This window comes from Mycteria americana, chromosome 1, assembly GCF_035582795.1.
Source record: "Mycteria americana isolate JAX WOST 10 ecotype Jacksonville Zoo and Gardens chromosome 1, USCA_MyAme_1.0, whole genome shotgun sequence".
In the NCBI taxonomy this organism is placed as follows: domain Eukaryota; kingdom Metazoa; phylum Chordata; class Aves; order Ciconiiformes; family Ciconiidae; genus Mycteria; species Mycteria americana.
Window position 1 is genome coordinate 54,774,454 of NC_134365.1, and position 20,223 is coordinate 54,794,676.

At 46.4% G+C, this 20,223-nt stretch overlaps 1 protein-coding gene across 2 annotated transcripts; it reads left to right on the forward strand.

The window, feature by feature from the left end:
- Positions 1–12,599: 12,599 nt before the first annotated feature.
- Positions 12,600–18,855, forward strand: MGP (matrix Gla protein). 2 transcript variants are annotated; one of them, XM_075498444.1, is made up of 6 exons: positions 12,601–12,672; positions 14,416–14,499; positions 15,374–15,524; positions 16,315–16,350; positions 17,526–17,601; positions 18,480–18,855. In XM_075498444.1, exons 3-6 carry the CDS (start codon positions 15,464–15,466, stop codon positions 18,616–18,618), a joined length of 312 nt encoding a protein of 103 aa, XP_075354559.1. In that variant the 5' UTR covers positions 12,601–12,672; positions 14,416–14,499; positions 15,374–15,463; the 3' UTR covers positions 18,619–18,855. The 2 variants fall into 2 exon arrangements, with proteins under 2 accessions (XP_075354548.1, XP_075354559.1); XM_075498433.1 differs by lacking the exon at positions 14,416–14,499 and having other exon boundaries at positions 12,600–12,672.
- The last annotated feature ends 1,368 nt before the right edge of the window (positions 18,856–20,223 follow it).

Here is a 20,223-nt window from a genome sequence, read left to right on the forward strand (position 1 = left end):
ATTTCTAGTCCCCAAAAGGACAACGGAATTTTTATTAAAGAAATTACACCAAGAAACGCATATGGGCTCTGATGCATTGGTCCTTAACTGCAAAAAAATATGTTATAGGACTAAAAATGCAAAGTGTTGCAGACATAGTGTTAAAAAAATGTCTGATATGTTGTGCTAACAATCCAAAGGTGGAAAAGAAAACAACAGGAAGAAATGTAAAATGAGAATCATGCCCAGGGAGTACTGGCAAATAGATTCTTCAGAGTTACCTAGATGTAACCAGTATAAATATTTGTTAATCCTGGTAGATACTTTTTCTGGTTGGCCTGAAGCTTACACCTGTTGCACCAATAAGGCAAGAGAGGTAATTAAAGTAATGTTAAAAGAAATAATTCCTAGATTTGGTATTCCAGAAGGAATATTTTCTGACAATGGACATCATTTCATAGCAGAAGTAGTACAGGGAGTATCAAAAATTTTGAAAATAAAATGGGATCTCCATACCCCATGGAGACCCCTATCCAGTGGAAAGATAGAGCGAATGAATCAGACTCTTAAGAGGCAAATTTCAAAATTATGTCAGGAAGCCCACCTCAAATAGGTAGACGCCCTACCTTTGGCCCTATTGAGAGTTAGGGTAACTCCAAAAATCAGAGAAAGAGTAAGCCCCTTTGAGATAATGTATGGAAAACCATATCCTACTAATGCACTCACAATAAAATAGGATCAAATGCACATTAAAGGACAGGAAACAGTTAAAGAGTATTTAATGTCTCTTTCACAGATCTTATCTTCATTACATAGGTACTTAAATCAGAGGACACCTTTGCCTTTAGATACCCCAGACCATCCTTTTCAGCCGGGAGACCTTGTCTAAATTCAACTTGGAAAGAATAAGATTTTACATGGTTTAGGACTCTCCCTGACAGGATGGTTACAAAGTCTATTACAGAATTTAATTGTCTTTGTAATAATTGTAATAATTGTTTGTGTCATATTTGGATGTTTTAAAAGTCTGATAACTAGACAAACATCTCAATCCTATGTGTTAGTTGTACAAAATGGAGGTAAGACTTGTTGAAAAATTGGACTTCGACAAGTCTCAGAGGGGGGAATTGTTGTAATAATCAAATGTAAGTACACAATTCACATAAAGATTGATGCTGCTATAGAAATCCATTGTAGAGCCCTACCCTATCTCCATAGGAACCTAGGCAATGTACCTTTGCCTAATAAGCAGGATGTGGCTGTCAAAAGCAGAGGTTTAACTGATGTATTACTAGTCTAGTTAGTAAACCATGAAGAACTGCTTAGATCTGCCAAAAAAGTAGGAAACTAGGGGAAAGGTAATTCTGGCAGGGGGAGAGCGTGACCACCGACTCATGGGCCACGTATTCCAATTATAGTACCAACTCAAACGATGAAGTTAAAGAAGAATAGCTAAGCATGCATACTAATTTACATGCTAGGTGAAGAGATTTTAACCAATCATTTAATAGAAGAATACTGCATGTGTATTAGGGAGATGAATATGTTAATGCTTTGTGTATAAATAGCTGTTAATTTGAAAGCTTGCTGTGCTGTCTTGAGACCGACACCCATATCTGCGCAACTATGCAGTAAAATACCTCTGCTCTGTGTGCATATTGGCATTTTGCACACTGGGTAAACAAACCCCAATTTTTGGGACGACAATGGTGCTATTGGTTTTCTGAGACTAGGTGTTGGGCAGAGGAGGAAAGTCCCAAAAGCTGCATCGTTAGCTTTGATATGCCAGGGGTACCGTGGTCCTGCTCATAACATGCCCTCACATCCTTGTTGGGACCCTCAACGCCCCCAAGACGAGCTGCTTGGGAGCTGCTCCTTGCTCCTTGCCCATTGCCTTGGATGGCGCTGATGTTCTCTGACTCACCTCCGTGCCCCCTTCTTGAAAATCCAGGCAGGAGTGTTTACTTTGATTTGGGCTGGGGTTAGCTGAACACCTATCCTTGTGCTGGGAATCCATCGAGCGTGCAAATCCAAAGCCCCTGAAGTGGTTGGCTTCTATTTCTAGCTGTGATGATCGGCCAAAGGCTTGGTGCTGGTTTGTTTACGTTTAATATATTAAATCTGTCTCTGTGAATTTCTCTGACAGACAGACATGCCACAGATGGGTGGCATGTGTGGGAGGGGGCTCTGTTTCCGGAGAAGCACCCTCCTCCTTTGCTTCCCCCCCCAGTCCCACCACCCACTTAGCAAATTCCCAGGGAGTCCCCTTCCCCAGGTCACTGACAAAAGGAGCAAAGGCTCCCAATAACAGCAAGAGGAGGGCGTTGGCAGGAATGGCAAGGTTATCTGCCCCAAAATGCTCCCAAATGGAGAATGGAGACACCAGGGTCCTGAGATGGGCCCCAGGGTATCAAGACCTCAGTTTGCTTCCTCGGTGGCTATGCAGCCGCTATTGGCAACTGCTTTGCTCTGCCATTTGGGCTTGCCTGTGCACGGTGCCCTGCCCCTCTCCCCAGCAGCCGGGGCCCCTCTCCATGATGCTCCCCTGGCCGTGGCACCCTCCTGCAGGCTCTTCCCCAGGGCCAAACAGGTCCTGGAGCAGGTGGGAGGTGGCAGTGCCATATCTGTGGTGGAGGGGACAGACAGCTTGGAGAAGGGGATGGGGCTGGTGCCATGGTGTGTCCCACTGGCCAAGTGGGGCAAGGGTGGAAAGGAGAGGAAGTAGAGTGGGATGAGGGGAGCTGAGGCTGGCTGTGGACTGTGTTTAATAGCTGCTGTTGTTCAGCCCCATGGCTGGAGCATGGTGGGTAGGTGCAGAGCGAGGACCCTGACCCCTCTCCTGCCCGGGGCTGCTGTTCCCGTGTTACACTGTGGCTCCATGCAGTGTTGGGAGCCCAGTCCTGGAGCCAGCACCAGTCGTAGACTCAGCTTCACCGTGATCATAAGCAACCCTAAAGACAGAAAAGGGCTGGACGTACACTGTGGGTGTCCCTCTGCCTTTTGTTTCAGTTCCTGGACAGCAAGGCAGATCAGGTAAAAGAAATGCACGCCCAGGAGGACACATAGACATGCAGCTATTGCAGGAGAAGCTGGGGTGCTTGAGTGAGCGGTGAGGGGGGGCACAGGGGGGGGCAATGTGACAGGTGGGGCAGGCCACCTCACACCTTACAGCTGAAGGCAGGTCATGGGCCCATCCGTTCTCCAGGCTAGGGTGGGCGAGCTGGTCCCTGTGGCTGGTGTTAGCATCCTTGCCTTGCCCAGAGCTGCTGATCTGGACATTCACCTTGTTTTGTATTTGCTGTAAACACAAGGTCACTGCCGGGTCTGTCCTTATTCCTTCCACCCTGGGAATGCAGCTGGCCTTAGCCTGGGGAATAGCCCTGCTGCTGTGTGCAGCCTTCAGTGTCCTGCTTGCAGCTCCCTTGTCCCAAAAATCGGGGTTTGTTTACCCAGTGTGCAAAATGCCAATATGCACACAGAGCAGAGGTATTTTACTGCATAGTTGCGCAGATATGGGTGTCTGTCCCAAGACAGCACAGCAAGCTTTCAAATTAACAGTTATTTATACACAAAGCATTAACATATTCATCTCCCTAATACATATGCAGTATTCTTCTATTAAATGATTGGTTAAAATCTCTTCACCTAGCATGTAAATTAGTATGCATGCTTAGCTATTCTTCTTTAACTTTATCGTTTGAGTTGGTACTATAATTGGAATACGTGGCCCATGAGTCGGTGGTTGCGATCTCCCCCTGCCAGAATTACCTTTCCCCTAGTTTCCTACTTTTTTGGCAGATCTAAGCGGTTCTTCATGGTTTACTAGACTAGTAATACATCAGTTAAACCTCTGCTTTTGACAGCCACATCCTGCTTATTAGGCAAAGGTACATTGCCTAGGTTCCTATGGAGATAGGGTAGGGCTCTACAATGGATTTCTATAGCAGCATCAATCTTTATGTGAATTGTGTACTTACATTTGTTTATTACAAGACCTTTCGCTCTGATACCTTGGAGACCTTGATATGGGGATTTAGATCTAGCTAGTTAACTGGAATCCATGTCTCCTGCTACCAGTTCAGGCCCACAAGGGTATTTTTTTACTTCATTCCTATTTAGCAACTTAATTTCCCAACAAAATCAAAGCCTGCTGAAATCAAGTGGAGCTCAGACACATACATGTGAGTTAGCTTACGGTGGTCATCCCAAGTGAGTTAGCTTACGTGGCTGGCAAGAAAGTCCCTGTGCCCTTTTCTCTCGTCTCCTGAGCCACTTTTCTCCACTGCAACTTCTGGCCATCAGCTCAGGTGGTGGGGTTTCATGTCACCGCAAGAGAAGCTGCAGGATAGCAGTGCAGAACAAACCCTTCCTGGGGCCCAGCGGCTTTTCAGGGAGCTCACACGATTCAGCAGGCTGCAGGAATGAAGGACAGCAGCCACTGGGCAGGCAGGGATAGGCTGGAAAGAGCCTCAGCTGTAAGCCAGCAGGAGCCTTTTTCTTAGGTACAGCTTAAGGTCAGCTTTGTGCCTCAGTGCTAAGTGTTGCATGGAGGAGGCAGAAACCTGACCAAAGCAATCTCGGGTTCTTGCTTTCAGGCAGGAGAGAAGGAGCTAAAGCCAAGCTCTCAGCTGTCACTCCAGCCTTGCAGATCTCTCTCTTCAGTGGCTGTACAGAGCTCCTTGTAGCATTCCCGCTGCTGTTTTACTGATGGTGCCACTCTCTGGAAGTGAAAACCCACTGTGATAAATTATTTTCTTATGTTCTCACTATCTCAAGATCTTCCCAGGCAAGGTATAATGATAGCAGATTTCTGTTTAGCAGCCCAGTGCCTGCAATAGCTGCTGGGGGTAAGCAACAGATTATCATTAGAGCGATAGCACAGGGGGGGACAGAGAGATCAGATAATGCAGAAGAGCTCCAGGGGCTGAAAAAGAGGGTGAATTTGATGGCCGAGCCTTTGGGATGCCTGTGTATCATCTGTCATCACCAAGCCCCAGGCTTGGGAGGGCCAGGCAGTGATAAGGGGGTCCTTGGCTGAGGAAGGTGCTCCTGCCAGACAGGCCTCTCCTCCTATGGAGGGGCGAGGACAGGCACGTAACCACACGTCTCTCTCTTCCGGGGCTTGTACAGCGCTTGGCACAAATGGGACCTTACTCCTAATGAGGTCCCTCAGGGACTGTAATGCAATGACTGTCCTGACTGCAGTCCTTACTGGAATTAGCTGTTCATTTCAGGTGTACACGCAGGTCTCAAAATAGACAAGGGTCTTTTTAGTAGCTAGTGAGTATGTTTTATTTATTGGCTAGTATTGGTATTTTATTTATTGGGTCCTCCAGCAGGTTCACTAATTAAATGACCATCAAGAAAGATAGACGCCTGCCTCAAAGAGCTGAAGTGACAGGCAGATGGTTTGCCAAGTAACATGGGGAAGGCTTGTTCTACAGATGTGTACAGATGTTTGGTAAATAATACATGCACAGCAGAGATTCTCATACAATGTCTGCTTTAGGAAAATGTACGGTATTAAACGATGTCCTCATTAATCTTAGGCTTAGCCAGCCAGCAGGGCTGTAAATGCTTGTGTACCCAACATGTGACTCATGCAGTGTATTTTGCTGATAAATGTACAGCAACATTTTCCAGTGCAGGCATGGCTGTAGGTGGGAGACAGTGAGAAGAGAAATCCCAAATAATACAGCCCAATTGGTGCCAGAAAGTATTGTAAACAGATCCTATTACTGGAACAGAGGGGAAAAAAACATCAGTTAAAGCCCAGGAAGGACAAAAGTGTCTTCGTAGGCAAGAGTCTTTAAAGAAAGGTCCTGCTATGGAAAAAGCTCTATGCAACTTCTAGGACTGATATATGCTGTAAGTCATATGTGTGATTTTATGTGATTTTTGGCACCTGTATTGAGTCTTAAAATGCCATCCTTTATCATGTATGGAGAGAAAAAAGGGCAGATAGTTTCAGTACAGCAGACCCCAACCAACGTTGACCAAGCCAAGTGAGGGAGGATGTTGAATCCAAGAATGTCACCTCATGCCTGCAGCACTGGTGCCTTGCTCTTTTTCTTGTGCATCTCTCCCAGGTTTCCTCCCAGTGTCTGGCTAAAAGGACCACGAGCCAAAGTGGAAAGAACTCTGAAAGAAGCTTCTTACCACACAGACCACTGCCAAAGCTGCAGAATGATGTGAGATGGTTTTGGATGAAGACTTTTCCATACTGAGGACATAATAAAAAGTCTTCATGTTACTTTTTGATACTTCATTTTGCAATATTGGAGTACAGAGGTCAATGTGAGTGTCCTTGGTTTCGGCTGTGTGGTGCTTAGTTGCCGGCTGGAGTTAAACCACGACAGTGAGACACTATAGAAAGGGAAGGTTATTTTATTTTAAGCCACACTGATTTCACTTACTCAGACTAACTCTCTCATAACCACATATTCACAAGCACCAAGATGCATTTGTTCATACTATTTGGTTTTCTTGCAACCACATAGAAGATTCAAGGCACGGGCTCTGGAGTCCTCATCACGTCTCCTGGGTTTCTCTTAGTTTGACCACCATATGCTCATTTTAGATGCATCTTTTGCATCCTTCAGGAGCTGGCAGTGTCTGTGGTCTTTTGTCTCTCCATCTTTTCCCACCTCTGAGTATCATTAGGTCTCCTTGTCTTTTGTCTCCTCAACTAGGTATCATATGGCTCAGTCTTGTTCTTTATCTTAGCACCATCATCTCTAGTGGTTTGAATTTTTCTTTTTGTTAAGTCTTAGGTGTACTCTGTCCCTTGTTTTAGGACATACCTTGTTTTAAACTGTGCTTTGTTTTTCCCAGTCTGGGTGTCCAGAGGATCTGTGTGTCAATATGCTGGGATCTTAACGATCTACTAATCTAGGTGCCATCAATATGTGCTGTTCTTGTAGCCCTTCTTATGCCTTTCTTCCCAGTGCTTCCACACCCAGACGTCTCCTTTGTTCTCCATTTATACTATTCTTATTGTTTCTTTTATAATTTAAAGGAAATTATGACCACTAATGACAAAGACATCCCTGGTAAAGTGGTGACTTCTGGAGTCCAGTGCCATTTTAGGAAGAAGGAAAAACGAGTTGAAAAGCAATAAAACTTGATCTGATTTATCTTTCCTTCTTTTAAAATTCTTTCCTGCTTTATAAAAACACAAAATTTCTTGATAAAAATAATCAATTGTCAAATTTAATACAAATAAACAATAAATAAGTATCCAAAGAGCATATAATTAGTGTGTGAAATTCATTACTAAGGAAGGTCATCAAGTTGAATGACTTGGCTAGTATGTGATGTTAGGAACATTAATAAAATTTGTAGTTATGCACAGGAAGATAAGAGTAATCAGATTTCATGCTTCAAGGAATAAGAATGTCTTTCTTCTCGCCACAAACAGCATTTCACAATTAGCTGGGTATCTTGCATTTTCCCCCACCCCCTAGCCTTCCTTTGAACTCTATCAGATATTGACAACAAAGGCCAAGACCAGGGGCTTGGTGTGCCACAGAAAAAGTTATTTACTTACTAAAGACAAAATTTATGATACTATAGATACTGAACTCGAGATAGAACAAAGAAACATATATAACACTACAGGGATGCTTGTAAATATTTCAGTGGCCTCCTGCATTCAAGACAGACAGAACAGAAATGTTTCAGTCCAATCTTGGCTTCACAAGATCTGGCAGATTTTGGATCTAAGATGCTATCTAAGTTTGTTGTTGAAAAAAGAGGCATTATTGTTATTTTTTATTTACCAGATGGATGAGAAGAGTGAAACCACAGCTGCTTTCTTATCACTGTGCACGTCTGGACAGGAAATAAGGCGGGTAAATCTCATCTGATTCCAAAGAATGAATCAGGTCAGGACATTTTTGTGCTCATGTGGTGAAGCAAGGGGATGGGGGTGGAAAAGGAAGAGAGATTTCTGCTCCCCTTTCCCATAAGAGTGCAACCCAGAAGCACGCTCTGTTTTTATAGTCAGAGTTCAAATTTTTTGCTTGCTCAGTTTTTCATAGGATACTTGAAGTACAAGCAATTTTAGTTCCTTACATGGATTATTTAGTCCCTACACAGGAGCCTCTGCCAATTTTTTCAACATCCAAATAATATTAACATTATCCTCTCCCTTCCTTCCCAGACAGCAAGAGAAATAGGCTGATCAGTGTATGTGGACATGTGTGGGCGGGTGGGGGTGAAGCCAAAGGAAGCGACAGAGTTAGCTCTTAGCCCTGAATGCTTTGGTTGCTTTATTCAGTGAATTAAATAACCTTGGTCTGGCTTCTGTGAAATTTTAGTCTTCTGTGCTCATGAACTTCCCGTTACCAGTAATCTTTTTTCATTGTTTCAGCCAAATACAGCTGTTCTGGGAAGTCCTGGCCAAACAGAGAGAGTCAATCTTTAAGGTAACTCAATGATATCCCATGGAGATTGCTGAGTATTGGAGTTGACGGCTTGAGCCAGGCTCACTTTTTGCAGCAAGCAGAAATGGATAGCAATGAATTCCCATTGAACTGTACTGCTGACCCCAAATGCTCCTGTATTTATACCCAGACTGAGATTTTTCGAGGACACTGGGATTCATTTTGAAGTCTGATGGATTACAAGGAGTAACTTCGAGGATTGCAACTCCATAGACTGTGGCTGTGAGGTTGTGTCTGGCCACTAATCTCTGAATTGCAATAGTTTAGATTTTCTGACAACAACAGAATACAGTGGCTAAAAAAACCCCCAATCTACCAACCAACCAACCAGCCAAACAAACCCAAACAAACCCCACAGCTCACCAGTTAGAGACCTCTCCTTATGGTAGTGGCTAATGTGGAGACAGGCCCACATTCTGTAGGACATTGCAGGTGGAAGAAGAATTATCCTCTCACCCTCTGGATTTGGTCAGGGAGGCAGGATCTGGGCCTTTTCATGGTGTTTAATTTCAGTCCTGCTTCTTGGCACTGGGATACTGAGCAACCGGTTGTCCCAGGGTCCAGAGAGACACCCCTCAGGTTGAACATGTAGGTGTGCTCCACATCCATGGGCAGGAGAAAGTAACTGGAATTCAACACGTAGGACGGAAAGGGGAGTTTCTAAAATGCACCCTGGCTCGAAACGTTGGAGGAAGCATGAAAGAATATAGCTGTGAGTTGGCATGGGAACCTCGTCCCCAAGAGGTGACAGACATGATCTGTAAGTTTCAGATGGTGGTTGCTACAATACTCCTAAGACTATACGTAGATTCACTTTGTTAGAAAAAGTTTCAATTGGAACCAATACGTATTCTTGTACTAGAAACTTTTATTTTTGCCCAAAGCTGTAGTGCTGGAGGCAAAATTCTTCTCAGGGGAAAGGTGGAAACAGATTTCAAAGATACATGTTTAAATATTTTTTGGGAAAAAATTCCCACTTATTTGTTATGAAATTACTCTTCTCTCCCCACCCCACCACTGAAATAGAAATGAATCATTTCAGTTATTCTGAAAAAAATTTGTTTGATTGCTGTGAAAGTAGATTTCTCCTGTTTATGTGCTCCCCCTTTCTTTTAATCTTTGGAACTTTTAAAATCTAGTTTTCAAATGTTTAAATCTGTGTTTTTCCCAGGTTGAACTAGCTTTTGAACTAGTTTTAGGGTTAATTTCGGGTAGCTGAGTGAGTTTGCTGCCAGAGCTACCACACGTTCAGATATGTATATCAAGTTCTTTAAATGTCTGAAATATGTTCTATTTATTTTTATTTCATAGTCTTTTGACTAGCTCCTGTGTTTAAAAAACATCTCCCTTTCTAAAGCTTAGTGTCAGTATGCTAGTTTTCAGCACGATTTATTCCATGAGGTTGTTGACTTTAATTATATTGTGGATACTCGGACACTGTTACTTAGTGGCTCAATTATACTTGCTTCTTGGATCAGTTCCTAGGTATTACTTAGGACTAAATGAAAAAGTAAAAATAAAGTCTTGTTTTCTCATGTGCTGTAGAACTAGTTGTTCCAAAAAGCACTTGTTTATCACATTGAGAAATCGCTTCCTAAGCCTTAGACCATGTGGTGGTTGACCAACTTACATCCTGAAACACAGGAACAAGTTTGGAAGGGGCTGTCCAGATCGGTGAGTCCAGTTACTTGATACTCTGGGCAACCTGGGTTTGGAAACCCTCCTCTGTCGCAGAACTGTCAGGGTTTCTTCCCTTGCTGCAGTGCCCAGCAGCTCTGCTGAAGTCTTGCTGGCATGAGCTGGACACTCGGTGAGGGACACATGGATATGGACTATGGCCCTAAAGACACAGAGGCTGGAAATGGGACTTCTCCTAATCATGAGAGCTGTGGGCTCTGGAACAGCCCCTGGAGGAGTACTGGAAACAAAACCTAATTGCTAGTCCATTGTCCTGCTGGAAGAGCCTTGTGGACAACACAGGGAAGGAGAGGCTTGGTGACTCCCACAGGATATGGTGAAAAGGTCTGTCATTTTGGGGGTGACTGCAAATCACCTTGCCTTGTTAGTCCTCATCTACACCACTTCCCACAGGACATGAACATGGGTGACCAGGGCCATACAGAGGACTCCTGCTGAGGTCTCACTAGTATCTTATCCAGCGGCATTAACAGGTGCCCAACTCTGCTGGCACGTTCTCAGTAGACATCTCAGAATCAGTCTCCTGTGATCACCTTTATGATTGTTGGTTCATAGTTGTTCCTTTTGTTCCGCATTTACTTCCAGTTTATGAGCTCTTAATTTACAGCAGGATTCTTACTGCTAATCCCCATGGAATTTTGCGGTATTGCATATGACCCTGTTTCTGTTACTCCAGCTTTCAAGGTCATCCTTTTCCTCTTGTATCAGCTCTCAGGCCTCCTTTCCACTGATGCTGCTTTCTTGCTTTGTGTTATCAACAAACTTCAACAAGTATTCCCTTTTTAAGCCAGTCATTAATGGAAGTATTCAGTAAAACTAGTCCCAAGAGAAATTCAATTAGTAATTTCTCAACATTTCTCCTTTCCACTGCTCAAGCTTCTGCCCCATTTGTCCAGTTCCTTACCATCTCACAATTTTGGCTTTAATGCCCATTTTCTTCAACTTAACTAAAAACTTGTCAGATGGCACTGGGGCCAAAGCTTTTCCAATATCTGGGTAGATGAGGACAACCAGATCTGGGTCCTGATTTCTTTCAGGGTTCAGCACATCACAGGGCTGAATATTCAGCTGTCCCTGAAGGGTGGTAGAAGAGGGCAAGAAATGTCCTCCTCTTTGCACTGCTTTTCAAAGGTGGCTCATGACTATGTGCTCTTACCTTCAGGACAGCTCAAGGTTGCTGTTCTCAGGCTTTGAGGGCCAAGAGCTGCTTGTACATACATACACACATAACATTGTACCTTGTTGCCACAGGTAGGTCTGAACTTTCCCCAGACTCATCGAGCACTGTAGGAGCTAAAGATCCCACCCTTGGACAGGAGCTCCTCACTGTTCTTTGGGAACCAGGCAAAAGTACATAGATCAAAAATGCATGTGTTAGCTGTAAGGTGACAAAGTGTCCTATAGAAGTGCAGCAAATCCCATCTCTGTCCCAATCATTTGGTTCTTTAACTCCAAAGTTATGCTATCATTTTTGTTTTGCAACCAAGGCTGACAGTCAGGCCACACTTGCTCTTTCCCTGGACCAGACAAGCCACACTCACCAGCTGTTTGGTTAGTGAATAGATGTGATCTCCCGAGCCACTGATTCTGCAGCTGGTCATCCCCTCCATCTCACCTCTGCTGAGCTCAGTCCCTCAGGCTGTGCCTACCCTTACTTAAGGACTGGACCTGCCAGCACCCATGCTGAGCATGCACCAGGCGTGGATCTCTGCTGGGTGAGGGAGCACTGCTGTGGGTTGCTACAGCACGGGTTCAGCATCCCAGCATGGTGCATGTGTGCTCTTGGCTCAGGTGCAGGCAGAGCCAGAAGCCCAATAGCCCAGTCCAGCAAGCACATGCCCTGGGTTGCCTGATGTGTTGTCCAGCACTGCTGTGGGTCTGGTGTGAGCAGCAAGGGTGCATCTCAGGGGCTTGGGTTTGTGTAAGCCAGCTCATTGCTTCATAGGCTTTGTCACTTTTGGAGGTTTCAGAGCTGACTCCAAAAGCAGACACCTTTGTTATATGAGTTTTCAGTCTGACATTAGCCTGCCATTAGGAGAGGGGATCAGACAGTTGCGAAAGGAGCATGAAAGGAGATGGGAGAAGGCTCCTGGCCTCCTGCTCCCCATGGAAGAACAGGTGCCCTGGCCAGCAGTGCAGCTCTAGTTAGAGCACGGCCAGGGAAGGAGGGGGTGGAAGAGCGGGGGTCTTGCTGCAAAGAGGGACACTGGAGCTTGTCCTCAGACCTCTGTCCACTCACTGCTCCTGGGCACAGAAAGGCAGCCTGGATGTGGCTGTGCCCCCACTAGCCCCTGGTGTCTGCTCTGGCTCTCTCCTCTCCCTCTTGGCTCAGTTCCTTGAGGTTGTTGGTTTCCTGGCCGTGGGCAGAAGGTGTTTTTGATGGAGAAGGTGGTAGCCTGGGGGTGGATCGAGTGGGAGACAGAAGAGGGGAGGAGTCACTGATCAATGCTAATAAATAAAAGGCCTCTTCTTCAGTCCAGGGTCCAGGACGCTGGGAGAGCTGCCCCCTCAGACAAGAGCTGCAGGCTGGCGGGGAAGCGACGGCTTAGTGAGTATGCAGGGACCGCCTTGCTTTTCCTGGACGGCTGCTCGTTATTAATGCTTTGCTGGTGCTTCACAGCTGCAAAATGTTAGGTGTGGTTGCTATGGTGTGCCTAACTTTGTGATTCTCCACTCCAGCAAGAGACAAGTCAGAGGGCTGCTTTTCTGATCTCCCCTTTATTTGGGGGACTGTGGAGATTTCCCTGGCATTTGCAGGCAATTCATCTCAGCTCCTCTTTCTTTATTTGTAACCAGCAGATGCTGCTAGAAAGCAGGGGGATTGGGCTCACTGTGCTGCGTGGTGTGTTACCTCTGGGGCAGCCCACTGATGCTGGGAAGGGGAGATGTGTGCTGGAGAAGTATGGAGTGCAGGGGTAGTAGAAAGGAGATGTACTTTTGCAAGGGAAAGTGTTCCCCGAAGGAGATTTGTTGGTACAGGGCTGTGTAGCCAGCATGTTCATTCATGCCTTGGAAAATGCATTGCCTCTGTGGTGAAAAATGAAACATTTGGGTTAAAGTGGTGTTTGTGGCTCTTCTCCTGTGGTTGATGGCAGAGGATGCTCCAGGCATTCTGGGAGGCATTCAGAGTCCTCTGAAATGGGAGCAGAGTCTTCCAGGGAGCAGAGTGCTCTGCCCTGAGTGAATACAGATAAATAAAGAGGGTTTGGCTGGAAAGCGTGTTGGAGTTTCCCACTGTGCAGCCTCACCTTCACTCTAAAGTACTCCCAGCATCTTCCTTTCTGTGCCCCACTGCTTTCCCGCTGGGCTCTCTCCTCCAGCCTCTCCCTCAAGCCTCCCTTTCTTGGCAGCTCCCATGAGCTCCCAGAGTGTGCAAAACATCCAGGAAACCTATAAAATCCACATTCAACACTAACTCCAAAACCGTGGGCTCTAAGGAATGTAAACAATCCCAGAGCAGAGAATTCCCTTAAAGAGACCGGAGTGGCAGGGCACAGAGGGGCAGCAGAAAAGTCTCAGTTCTCCTCTGACCTTGTGTCTATAGCAGACTTCTGGCTTTTGCCCCAGCACAACCTAGTTTTCCTCCTCATCTCAGGCTGAGCACTGAAGGGGCAGGATGTGGACGGTATGGGGGGCATTGATGGTACAGGACTGAGCTGCTCTCCGCACGGGGTGGGATAATGGGGAAGAAAAGCAATCCTTTCTCTTTGGTCTGAAGCTGAAGGCCCTGCTCAGTTTCTCTCTCAGAGGCCACCGGCTTCAGGTAAGGGCCATGAGTTTGGCATTGAAAGGGTAAGTTGTAAAGCCCCGATTAATCTCGTTCCACTGAAGTTTCACTCCCCATTGGAAGTGTTAGGCTCTGGCTAGCTGTCCCTGTAGTTCTTGGCTGTGTCACCTGCAGCGTGGCTCCCCAGACTGGCCTCTGCAGGTGACAGCAGTGACACCACCACACTGGCTTGGGGTGGGGGGGAACGGTCTGCACCCAGAGTGCACTCAGCCTGCACCCTGTCAGTGAGAAATCCTGATGCCTGCATGTACATGGACAAAAGAGGTGGTCGCCACGGCTTGGATCAGACCTAACAATGGTTACTGTACCCTAGGCTCATCCCCAGGCAGTGTGAATGGTCCCAGCCCCACCACTGCCATGGAGGAGGGCTGGCAGGCACTGGGTACCCACCTTCCCTCCCTGTCTTGCCTCTAGCAAACTACTCCCCTTTGCTTTTCACCCAGCAGGGATGGCCATCTCTCTAACTCCTTCCTTCTTCTTTCACTCGCTCCTACTGTACCACAGAGCTGAAGAGGGGAACACCCCATCTTTTGTCCATAGCTGCTGTCCATGACATTGGTCCCAGACAAGCTCTCTGGGTGCTAGAAGGTGAGGTAATGCTCCCAGAGAATGCTGGCGTGGGAGATTCATCCCAGCTGAAAAGCCTCGCATTGACATCTGACTTTGGTGCCCAGTGGGGCAAGGACTGCTAGTGCTAGACCAGAGGGACAGCACTCCTGAGAGACATGGTTACCTCTGCCTTCACCAAGTTGTTGTCCCTTGGGCTGGAAGAGCAGGGTAGGGTCAGGACCACAGTGAGGACCTGGAGAGATAGAGTTCTGGGTGCTGCTCAATGCAAAAATCATGATCCCTCCAGCAGAAGGGATTCTTCTATGTTGCTGCTTGTCACTCCTGGAGCAGTAAAGTAGGAGAGGGGAAGGGGCAGTAGGGTTGGATTCCTCCTCTGATGACTGGCAGGCTCGGACCGCAGCAGGGGCCAGCTGGAGGGAGGGGGGGCCAAGAGGGGACGGAGTGTTTGAAGCCTCATTCTCCATGTCTCTGTTGGCAAAGCTGACAGAACAGTCTGGGCTGGGTGTATCCAAACAGAGGATGGCGAGGGCAAAGAGGGCAGATCAGAGAAAAAATTAGAAAGGCAAACATTTACATTTGGGATCAGCACACACCTCTCCCTCTGGGCCCACGGCAGCCCCTGAAATTCCTTCCACTTGTGCAGGCCAGCTTTTCTGAGCGTGGAGTGCTAGTGACATGCTTGCCTGTGAATTATGGCCCCCAGCCCTGAACTGGGAGAGGAAGGGGGCATGCCCCCTCCTTCCCGAAACCTGATTCAATCTGCTAATAGAGGATGTTTTGTAATGGCTCCCTAAAGAGTGTGTACCAGCCAGCTGTCGCCTTCCCCAGGCTCTTTCATGGGCCCCCTCCTAGCTCTGTTTTCATAATAAACATTCCACTGCTAATTTTGCAGGCAGCCCAGGATCTCCAGCTGCCCTCAGTGGGAAGAGAGCGAGACACAGCAAGGGAGACAGAGTGAGAGATTCCTCCCTGCACTGGCACAATGCGCACTCTCATCGTCCTTACGGTCCTGGCTGTCTTGGTGATGGCTGCTACTTGCTATGGTAGGTGACCTTTTTTACTGGGTAGAGTGATCACTCCAACCTGCAGACATCTTGGGTTCTGTTTAGATGTTTTTTATTCAACTTTGTGTCTTCTTTCCCCTTAACTTGATCTCTTGCCTGCTTTTCTGCCCTTGTGTCAGACCATCCTAGCCCTGCTCCAGAGCTGTCAGCTTCAGGCGTGATTTGTGGTCCAGGATGCTTCAGCTCCTTCCTCTCTGTTCCAGCTCACATCGCAGGCTGCTCCTCTTTCTGCCCCTCTGTTGTCTGGACTACAATAAGAGTTCTTATTCTTAATTCTTCCTTGTTAATGGGGAGATTTCCCTTTCTCCTTTTGTAATATCAGCCCCCTTTTCCTGTCAGGCACACAGTTCCATGCTGATGGAATTAAGATGCCGTTTCATGCAGGAGTCAAGCACATGCCACTATGCTAATCCATTCCCTATGCACGCATGCAGACTTTGAAGATAAGCAGGTATCATATCCACTGTAGTGTCAGGAACATGAAGGTGAGGAACTATGCTTGAGAATCACACACTGGAAGACCAAGCACAAGCCTTGAGTTCCTGGCTAAGACACCAGGTTGCTCCATTCTAAACTCCTGAACACCCTGAACTCCTCATATAATTGCTGAGTCACGCCACTGATCCCTTTCTCTTCCTTTTAAACAGGTGCCTTAAAACCTGGCTTCTCTGATTTCTGTGTGCGTGTTCTATTGATCTGTGGTGTGTGAAAGACTCTGAATCCCATCAATACAGTGTCTTACCACATGTTTTACTCTTTCTTTTCCCAGAGTCCCATGAGAGCATGGAATCCCATGAGTATCTCAGTAAGAGACTGCTTTACTATTTTCTTGAATTTGAATTGTGCTACAGACATCTCCAAGACCATTTCCTTGTACTTTACTGTGGAGATTAAATAGGCAGAGCCACTCAGCCCAGGGAAATTGAATTTACTGGGTGATGGAGTTGCAGGATGAATAGGAAGAGAGTTCAAAAAGACTTCACATGTTTGGGCACAAGTGCATACCAATTTGTTTTGCAAAGAATATAATGAAAATTGGAAAACAAAGAATCATGAACTCATGCATCCACCTAAAACAGGTTAAGTGACACTAGAAAAGGATATTGCTCAAAAAGCCCTGTGATGAGCACGGAAAGAGGTACTGCAGAAGCCAGTGACATGATTTGTACTTCCCCAGAGACAGGGAGATCCTTACTCCCAGCATCTTGGAAGAAGTAGGTGGGATGTGTGGGCAGGAGGGATCCTTGGTCTGGAAGAGAGAGTTAGTGTCACAGGAGAAGCATGAAAGGGTGGAGAGTCTTACCATGGAACAAGCAATAACCTGGAGAGGTTAGAGAACAGATGGTTTGAAACTAAAAAGAAATTAGACCATCGGGGAGAAGGACTTCACAAAACAGCTGGTCAGAAGCACAAAGGCACGTGTGGGAGCCAATGCCAAAGACATCCACAGACTCCTGAACTCTGCAATAGGACCGTGATGTTTCTCAAAAAGGACAGAAAGGACCTTCAGGCACCTCAGTCCAAGAGTGCCACACAGACTGCTCAGTGACTGCCTAACCTTGAAGGCAGATAGGCTTACTTGGGCCCTTCTTGTTTTTACCTATAATTTCATGATTCTACTAATTCTACTGAGCATGCCCAGACCTCCCACGGTCTGCGCAGCTTGGCACCTACCTCTTGGCCAAGCTCCACTCACTCAGAGGGGCTGTGGCAGGAAAATCACAGTAGCTTTACCCTGGGCGTCTTGACTAACAGCAGAGTTAGAGCAGCATGTGCACTTCCATACAGGCTACACAAGCCAGAGGGAGAGCCTATGCATGAACCAGTGGGGTGGACAGCAGGGAATATTAAAAGGTCCTGGGTTTCACTGTGCCTGGGAGGGCAGACAAGGAGGCTGTTATAAATGCAGAAGCTAGCTTTTGTTGAAATCTGGCCTTGAAAAAGTGTCTATCTACTCTGAACAACCCCTTGCCTTCTCAGATCCCTTCATCAGCAGGCGAAGGGCCAATGACTTCATACGACCTAACACAAGACTAGAAGCCATCACTCAGGAGAGGTATGTTACGGCCTCAGGACACTGAGGATGGGAGTGGGGAGAGGTCTCTCCTTGCCGGGCAGAGACTGGTACTAGGGGAGAAAGCCATGGTGACTTCTAAGAAGCCTCAGCCCCTCTCTCGGTGTGAGGTGCCCCTGAAGTCCTCAACCCTGGGAGAAGCCAGAACTCAGATAGCAGAGAGCGAGTCCTTGTGTTTGAGGACGTCATGTGCTGGGAGGGATCTGCTTAATTTGTCTGAAGGAAACACCAACAGAAGGAGAGGGAATCAGTGTGGGATGGCCAGAAAGGAAGCTCAGTTTGAGATCTTGTTCTAGTCCTCAGCTCTCATGCAGAATTTGCATGACCTTTTCTAAATCACAGGGTCATCTGGGGGCCTCCTTGCCTCATCTATAAAAAGCAGATATAGGCAGTTTCATGCTTCATGCAGGGCTTGTGAAAATAAAAGCTGAAGCACAAAAATCATCTCCTATCGAGGTGTCAAGGCAAACCTTCTCCACAGTACCAGGTGGCCCCTTTGCAGGATGTTTCAGGTCTTTGTTCCATGCGTGGCTCTGGGGAAAAGCAGAAGAGCTGAAGGCAGCAGTCTGGGGGAGCTGCGGAGGGAGGACACTTCCTCAGACTGAGGCAGGAGCCATCCCCCTCTCCCCATCACCCTACTTAGCCCTGAAATAAAAGGTTATCTGAGGAGGCAAAATGCTCCTGTTGTAGTCACATCGCTTCTCCTGAACACAGGAGCTGGCATGCTAACACCTTGGTAGCTGGATGATGGAATCTGGTGATGGACCCTTAATCCTGGTGGGGGACTGTGGGACAGGAAAGGGCTGTAGACAGATATTTAAGATGGCAGCACTTACCACTCATCTCTCCTACTTTTGCAGGATCAGGGAGCGTAATAAGGCGCCCCAGGAACGTCAGAGGGAGATCTGCGATGACTACTACCCCTGCGAACTGTACGCCTTTCGCCATGGCTATGCTGCTGCTTACAGGCACTATTTTGAGCGGAGGAGGACTAAGTGAAGGATGACCTGACCCCACCCTGGGGCCTGGAGCCCAGGGTATCCTCCCAAAAAATGCAATGGCTCTGAAACATATTCAGTTGCTTGTGTCCCTGTATGTTATCCTGCCTGCTGCTTCTCTCCCATGTAGCCATGGATTCCTAAACTGTGTTAATTAGCGCTGAGCTGATGTAGCAGAGATCAGAGAGATTTCAGGATGTGGGTGTTTACTACACAATAAATTGCTGGTTTGATACTATCTTCTCATCAGTCACAGTATTTTGGAGGGGGTGTGCGATTTTCCACGAAGAAGCTGAATTTGTTTATCATAGAATCTGGTGCAGATTATGGAAAAAAAATCACTACCTTGCAATCACACGAGTTTTAAAGGATCTACAATGTTTTTGTTCCAGGGTCTACAAGTGGCTTCTTTTAGAGGTCACTGGCAAATGTCAGTTCCCAGTCTTAAGACATCTTAAAATGGCATGGTGTTCAGAAAGCAGGGTGAGATGCACTTTTTGAAAATGAAATCTATAATATCTTTCCTCAGTTGGGGAAACAAAATTCAGAAGGTGCCTGTTTAATCTTAAAAACAAAGTTAGGGCAAGAGTTTGTGACAGAAAAAGCCTGTAAATTGCATCTTGTCTATCCAGCTACCCTCAGGTCCTGATGTAGGGTGCTCCTGTAGAAAGAAGTGTGTGACCCGGACTTTACTCATGTTTCCTTTTGGAATCCCCTTTCATGCCCTTACTTCCACTTGGAATGATTCTCGTAGTGCAAGAAAGCTGCAGAAACCAAAGGTGAAGAGGGGCTCCAGGTAGTAAATAAAATAAATAAAAGAAACCCAGTGTTTGGGGTTAAGCCCAACTTTGTTCACCTAGAACAATTTTATTTTACTGTTCATAACTCATTCGAAATCAAGGTGTGCCCTGACCCTGTGCAGAGGTTGCTGAGCACCTCCCGGCCCATTGGGGCATGAGCGTGACCACTGTCGGGTTGTCACCAGCACAGGCACCAGGGCACCTTGCAGAGCCTCGCAGGCCAAGAAGCACCAGTGCTGACATGCCCAAGAATTCAATACTGCTCTGGGCTGGTCAGCAGCCACAGCAACTCAGAAACCCCTTGGTGTGGGGTGTGTAGGAGACATAACATCTTCTATATCAGCTCAGCACAGCTGGTTTCAATATTCACATCTCCAGGCTTCCACAGGCACCTGCAAATTATAAAGGTGGGAAAGATTCATGGCATGCTATCAAAGGCTATGAGGTATAAAGTATCAAATTGTTGACTATTCTGTGAAATTAAGTCTAGAGCCAAATCTACCTGCCACATTAGAAACACACATCTTGCAAAATATGCTTCAAGGCTTTGCCAGCTTTGAAGATGAACTTCTGGAAAGAAATGTGATTTATTTATTGAAAACACTTCTAATAGGAAACTCCAACCTGACAGCTGCTAAAGTTTTGTCCAAAGGAAAAAGTGAGAGATAAATGAGTTTAAGGAAAAAAAGCCATACGGATTAGGTATATTTGCACCCACACTTGTTCTGCATGTTCCCAAGTAGGTGAATCTTGAACGAGGGCATGGAGATCATGAACCAGGGCAAAACTTTCATACCTTAAAGTCA

Bases quoted from the DNA above. Each gene is read 5' to 3' on its own strand.
- MGP (XM_075498433.1), top strand. From the start codon at position 15,464: ATGCGCACTCTCATCGTCCTTACGGTCCTGGCTGTCTTGGTGATGGCT. The intron at 16,351-17,525 runs GTAAGAGACTGC...TTGCCTTCTCAG, and splicing joins GGAATCCCATGAGTATCTCA to ATCCCTTCATCAGCAGGCGA. The intron at 17,602-18,479 runs GTATGTTACGGC...CTACTTTTGCAG, and splicing joins GAAGCCATCACTCAGGAGAG to GATCAGGGAGCGTAATAAGG.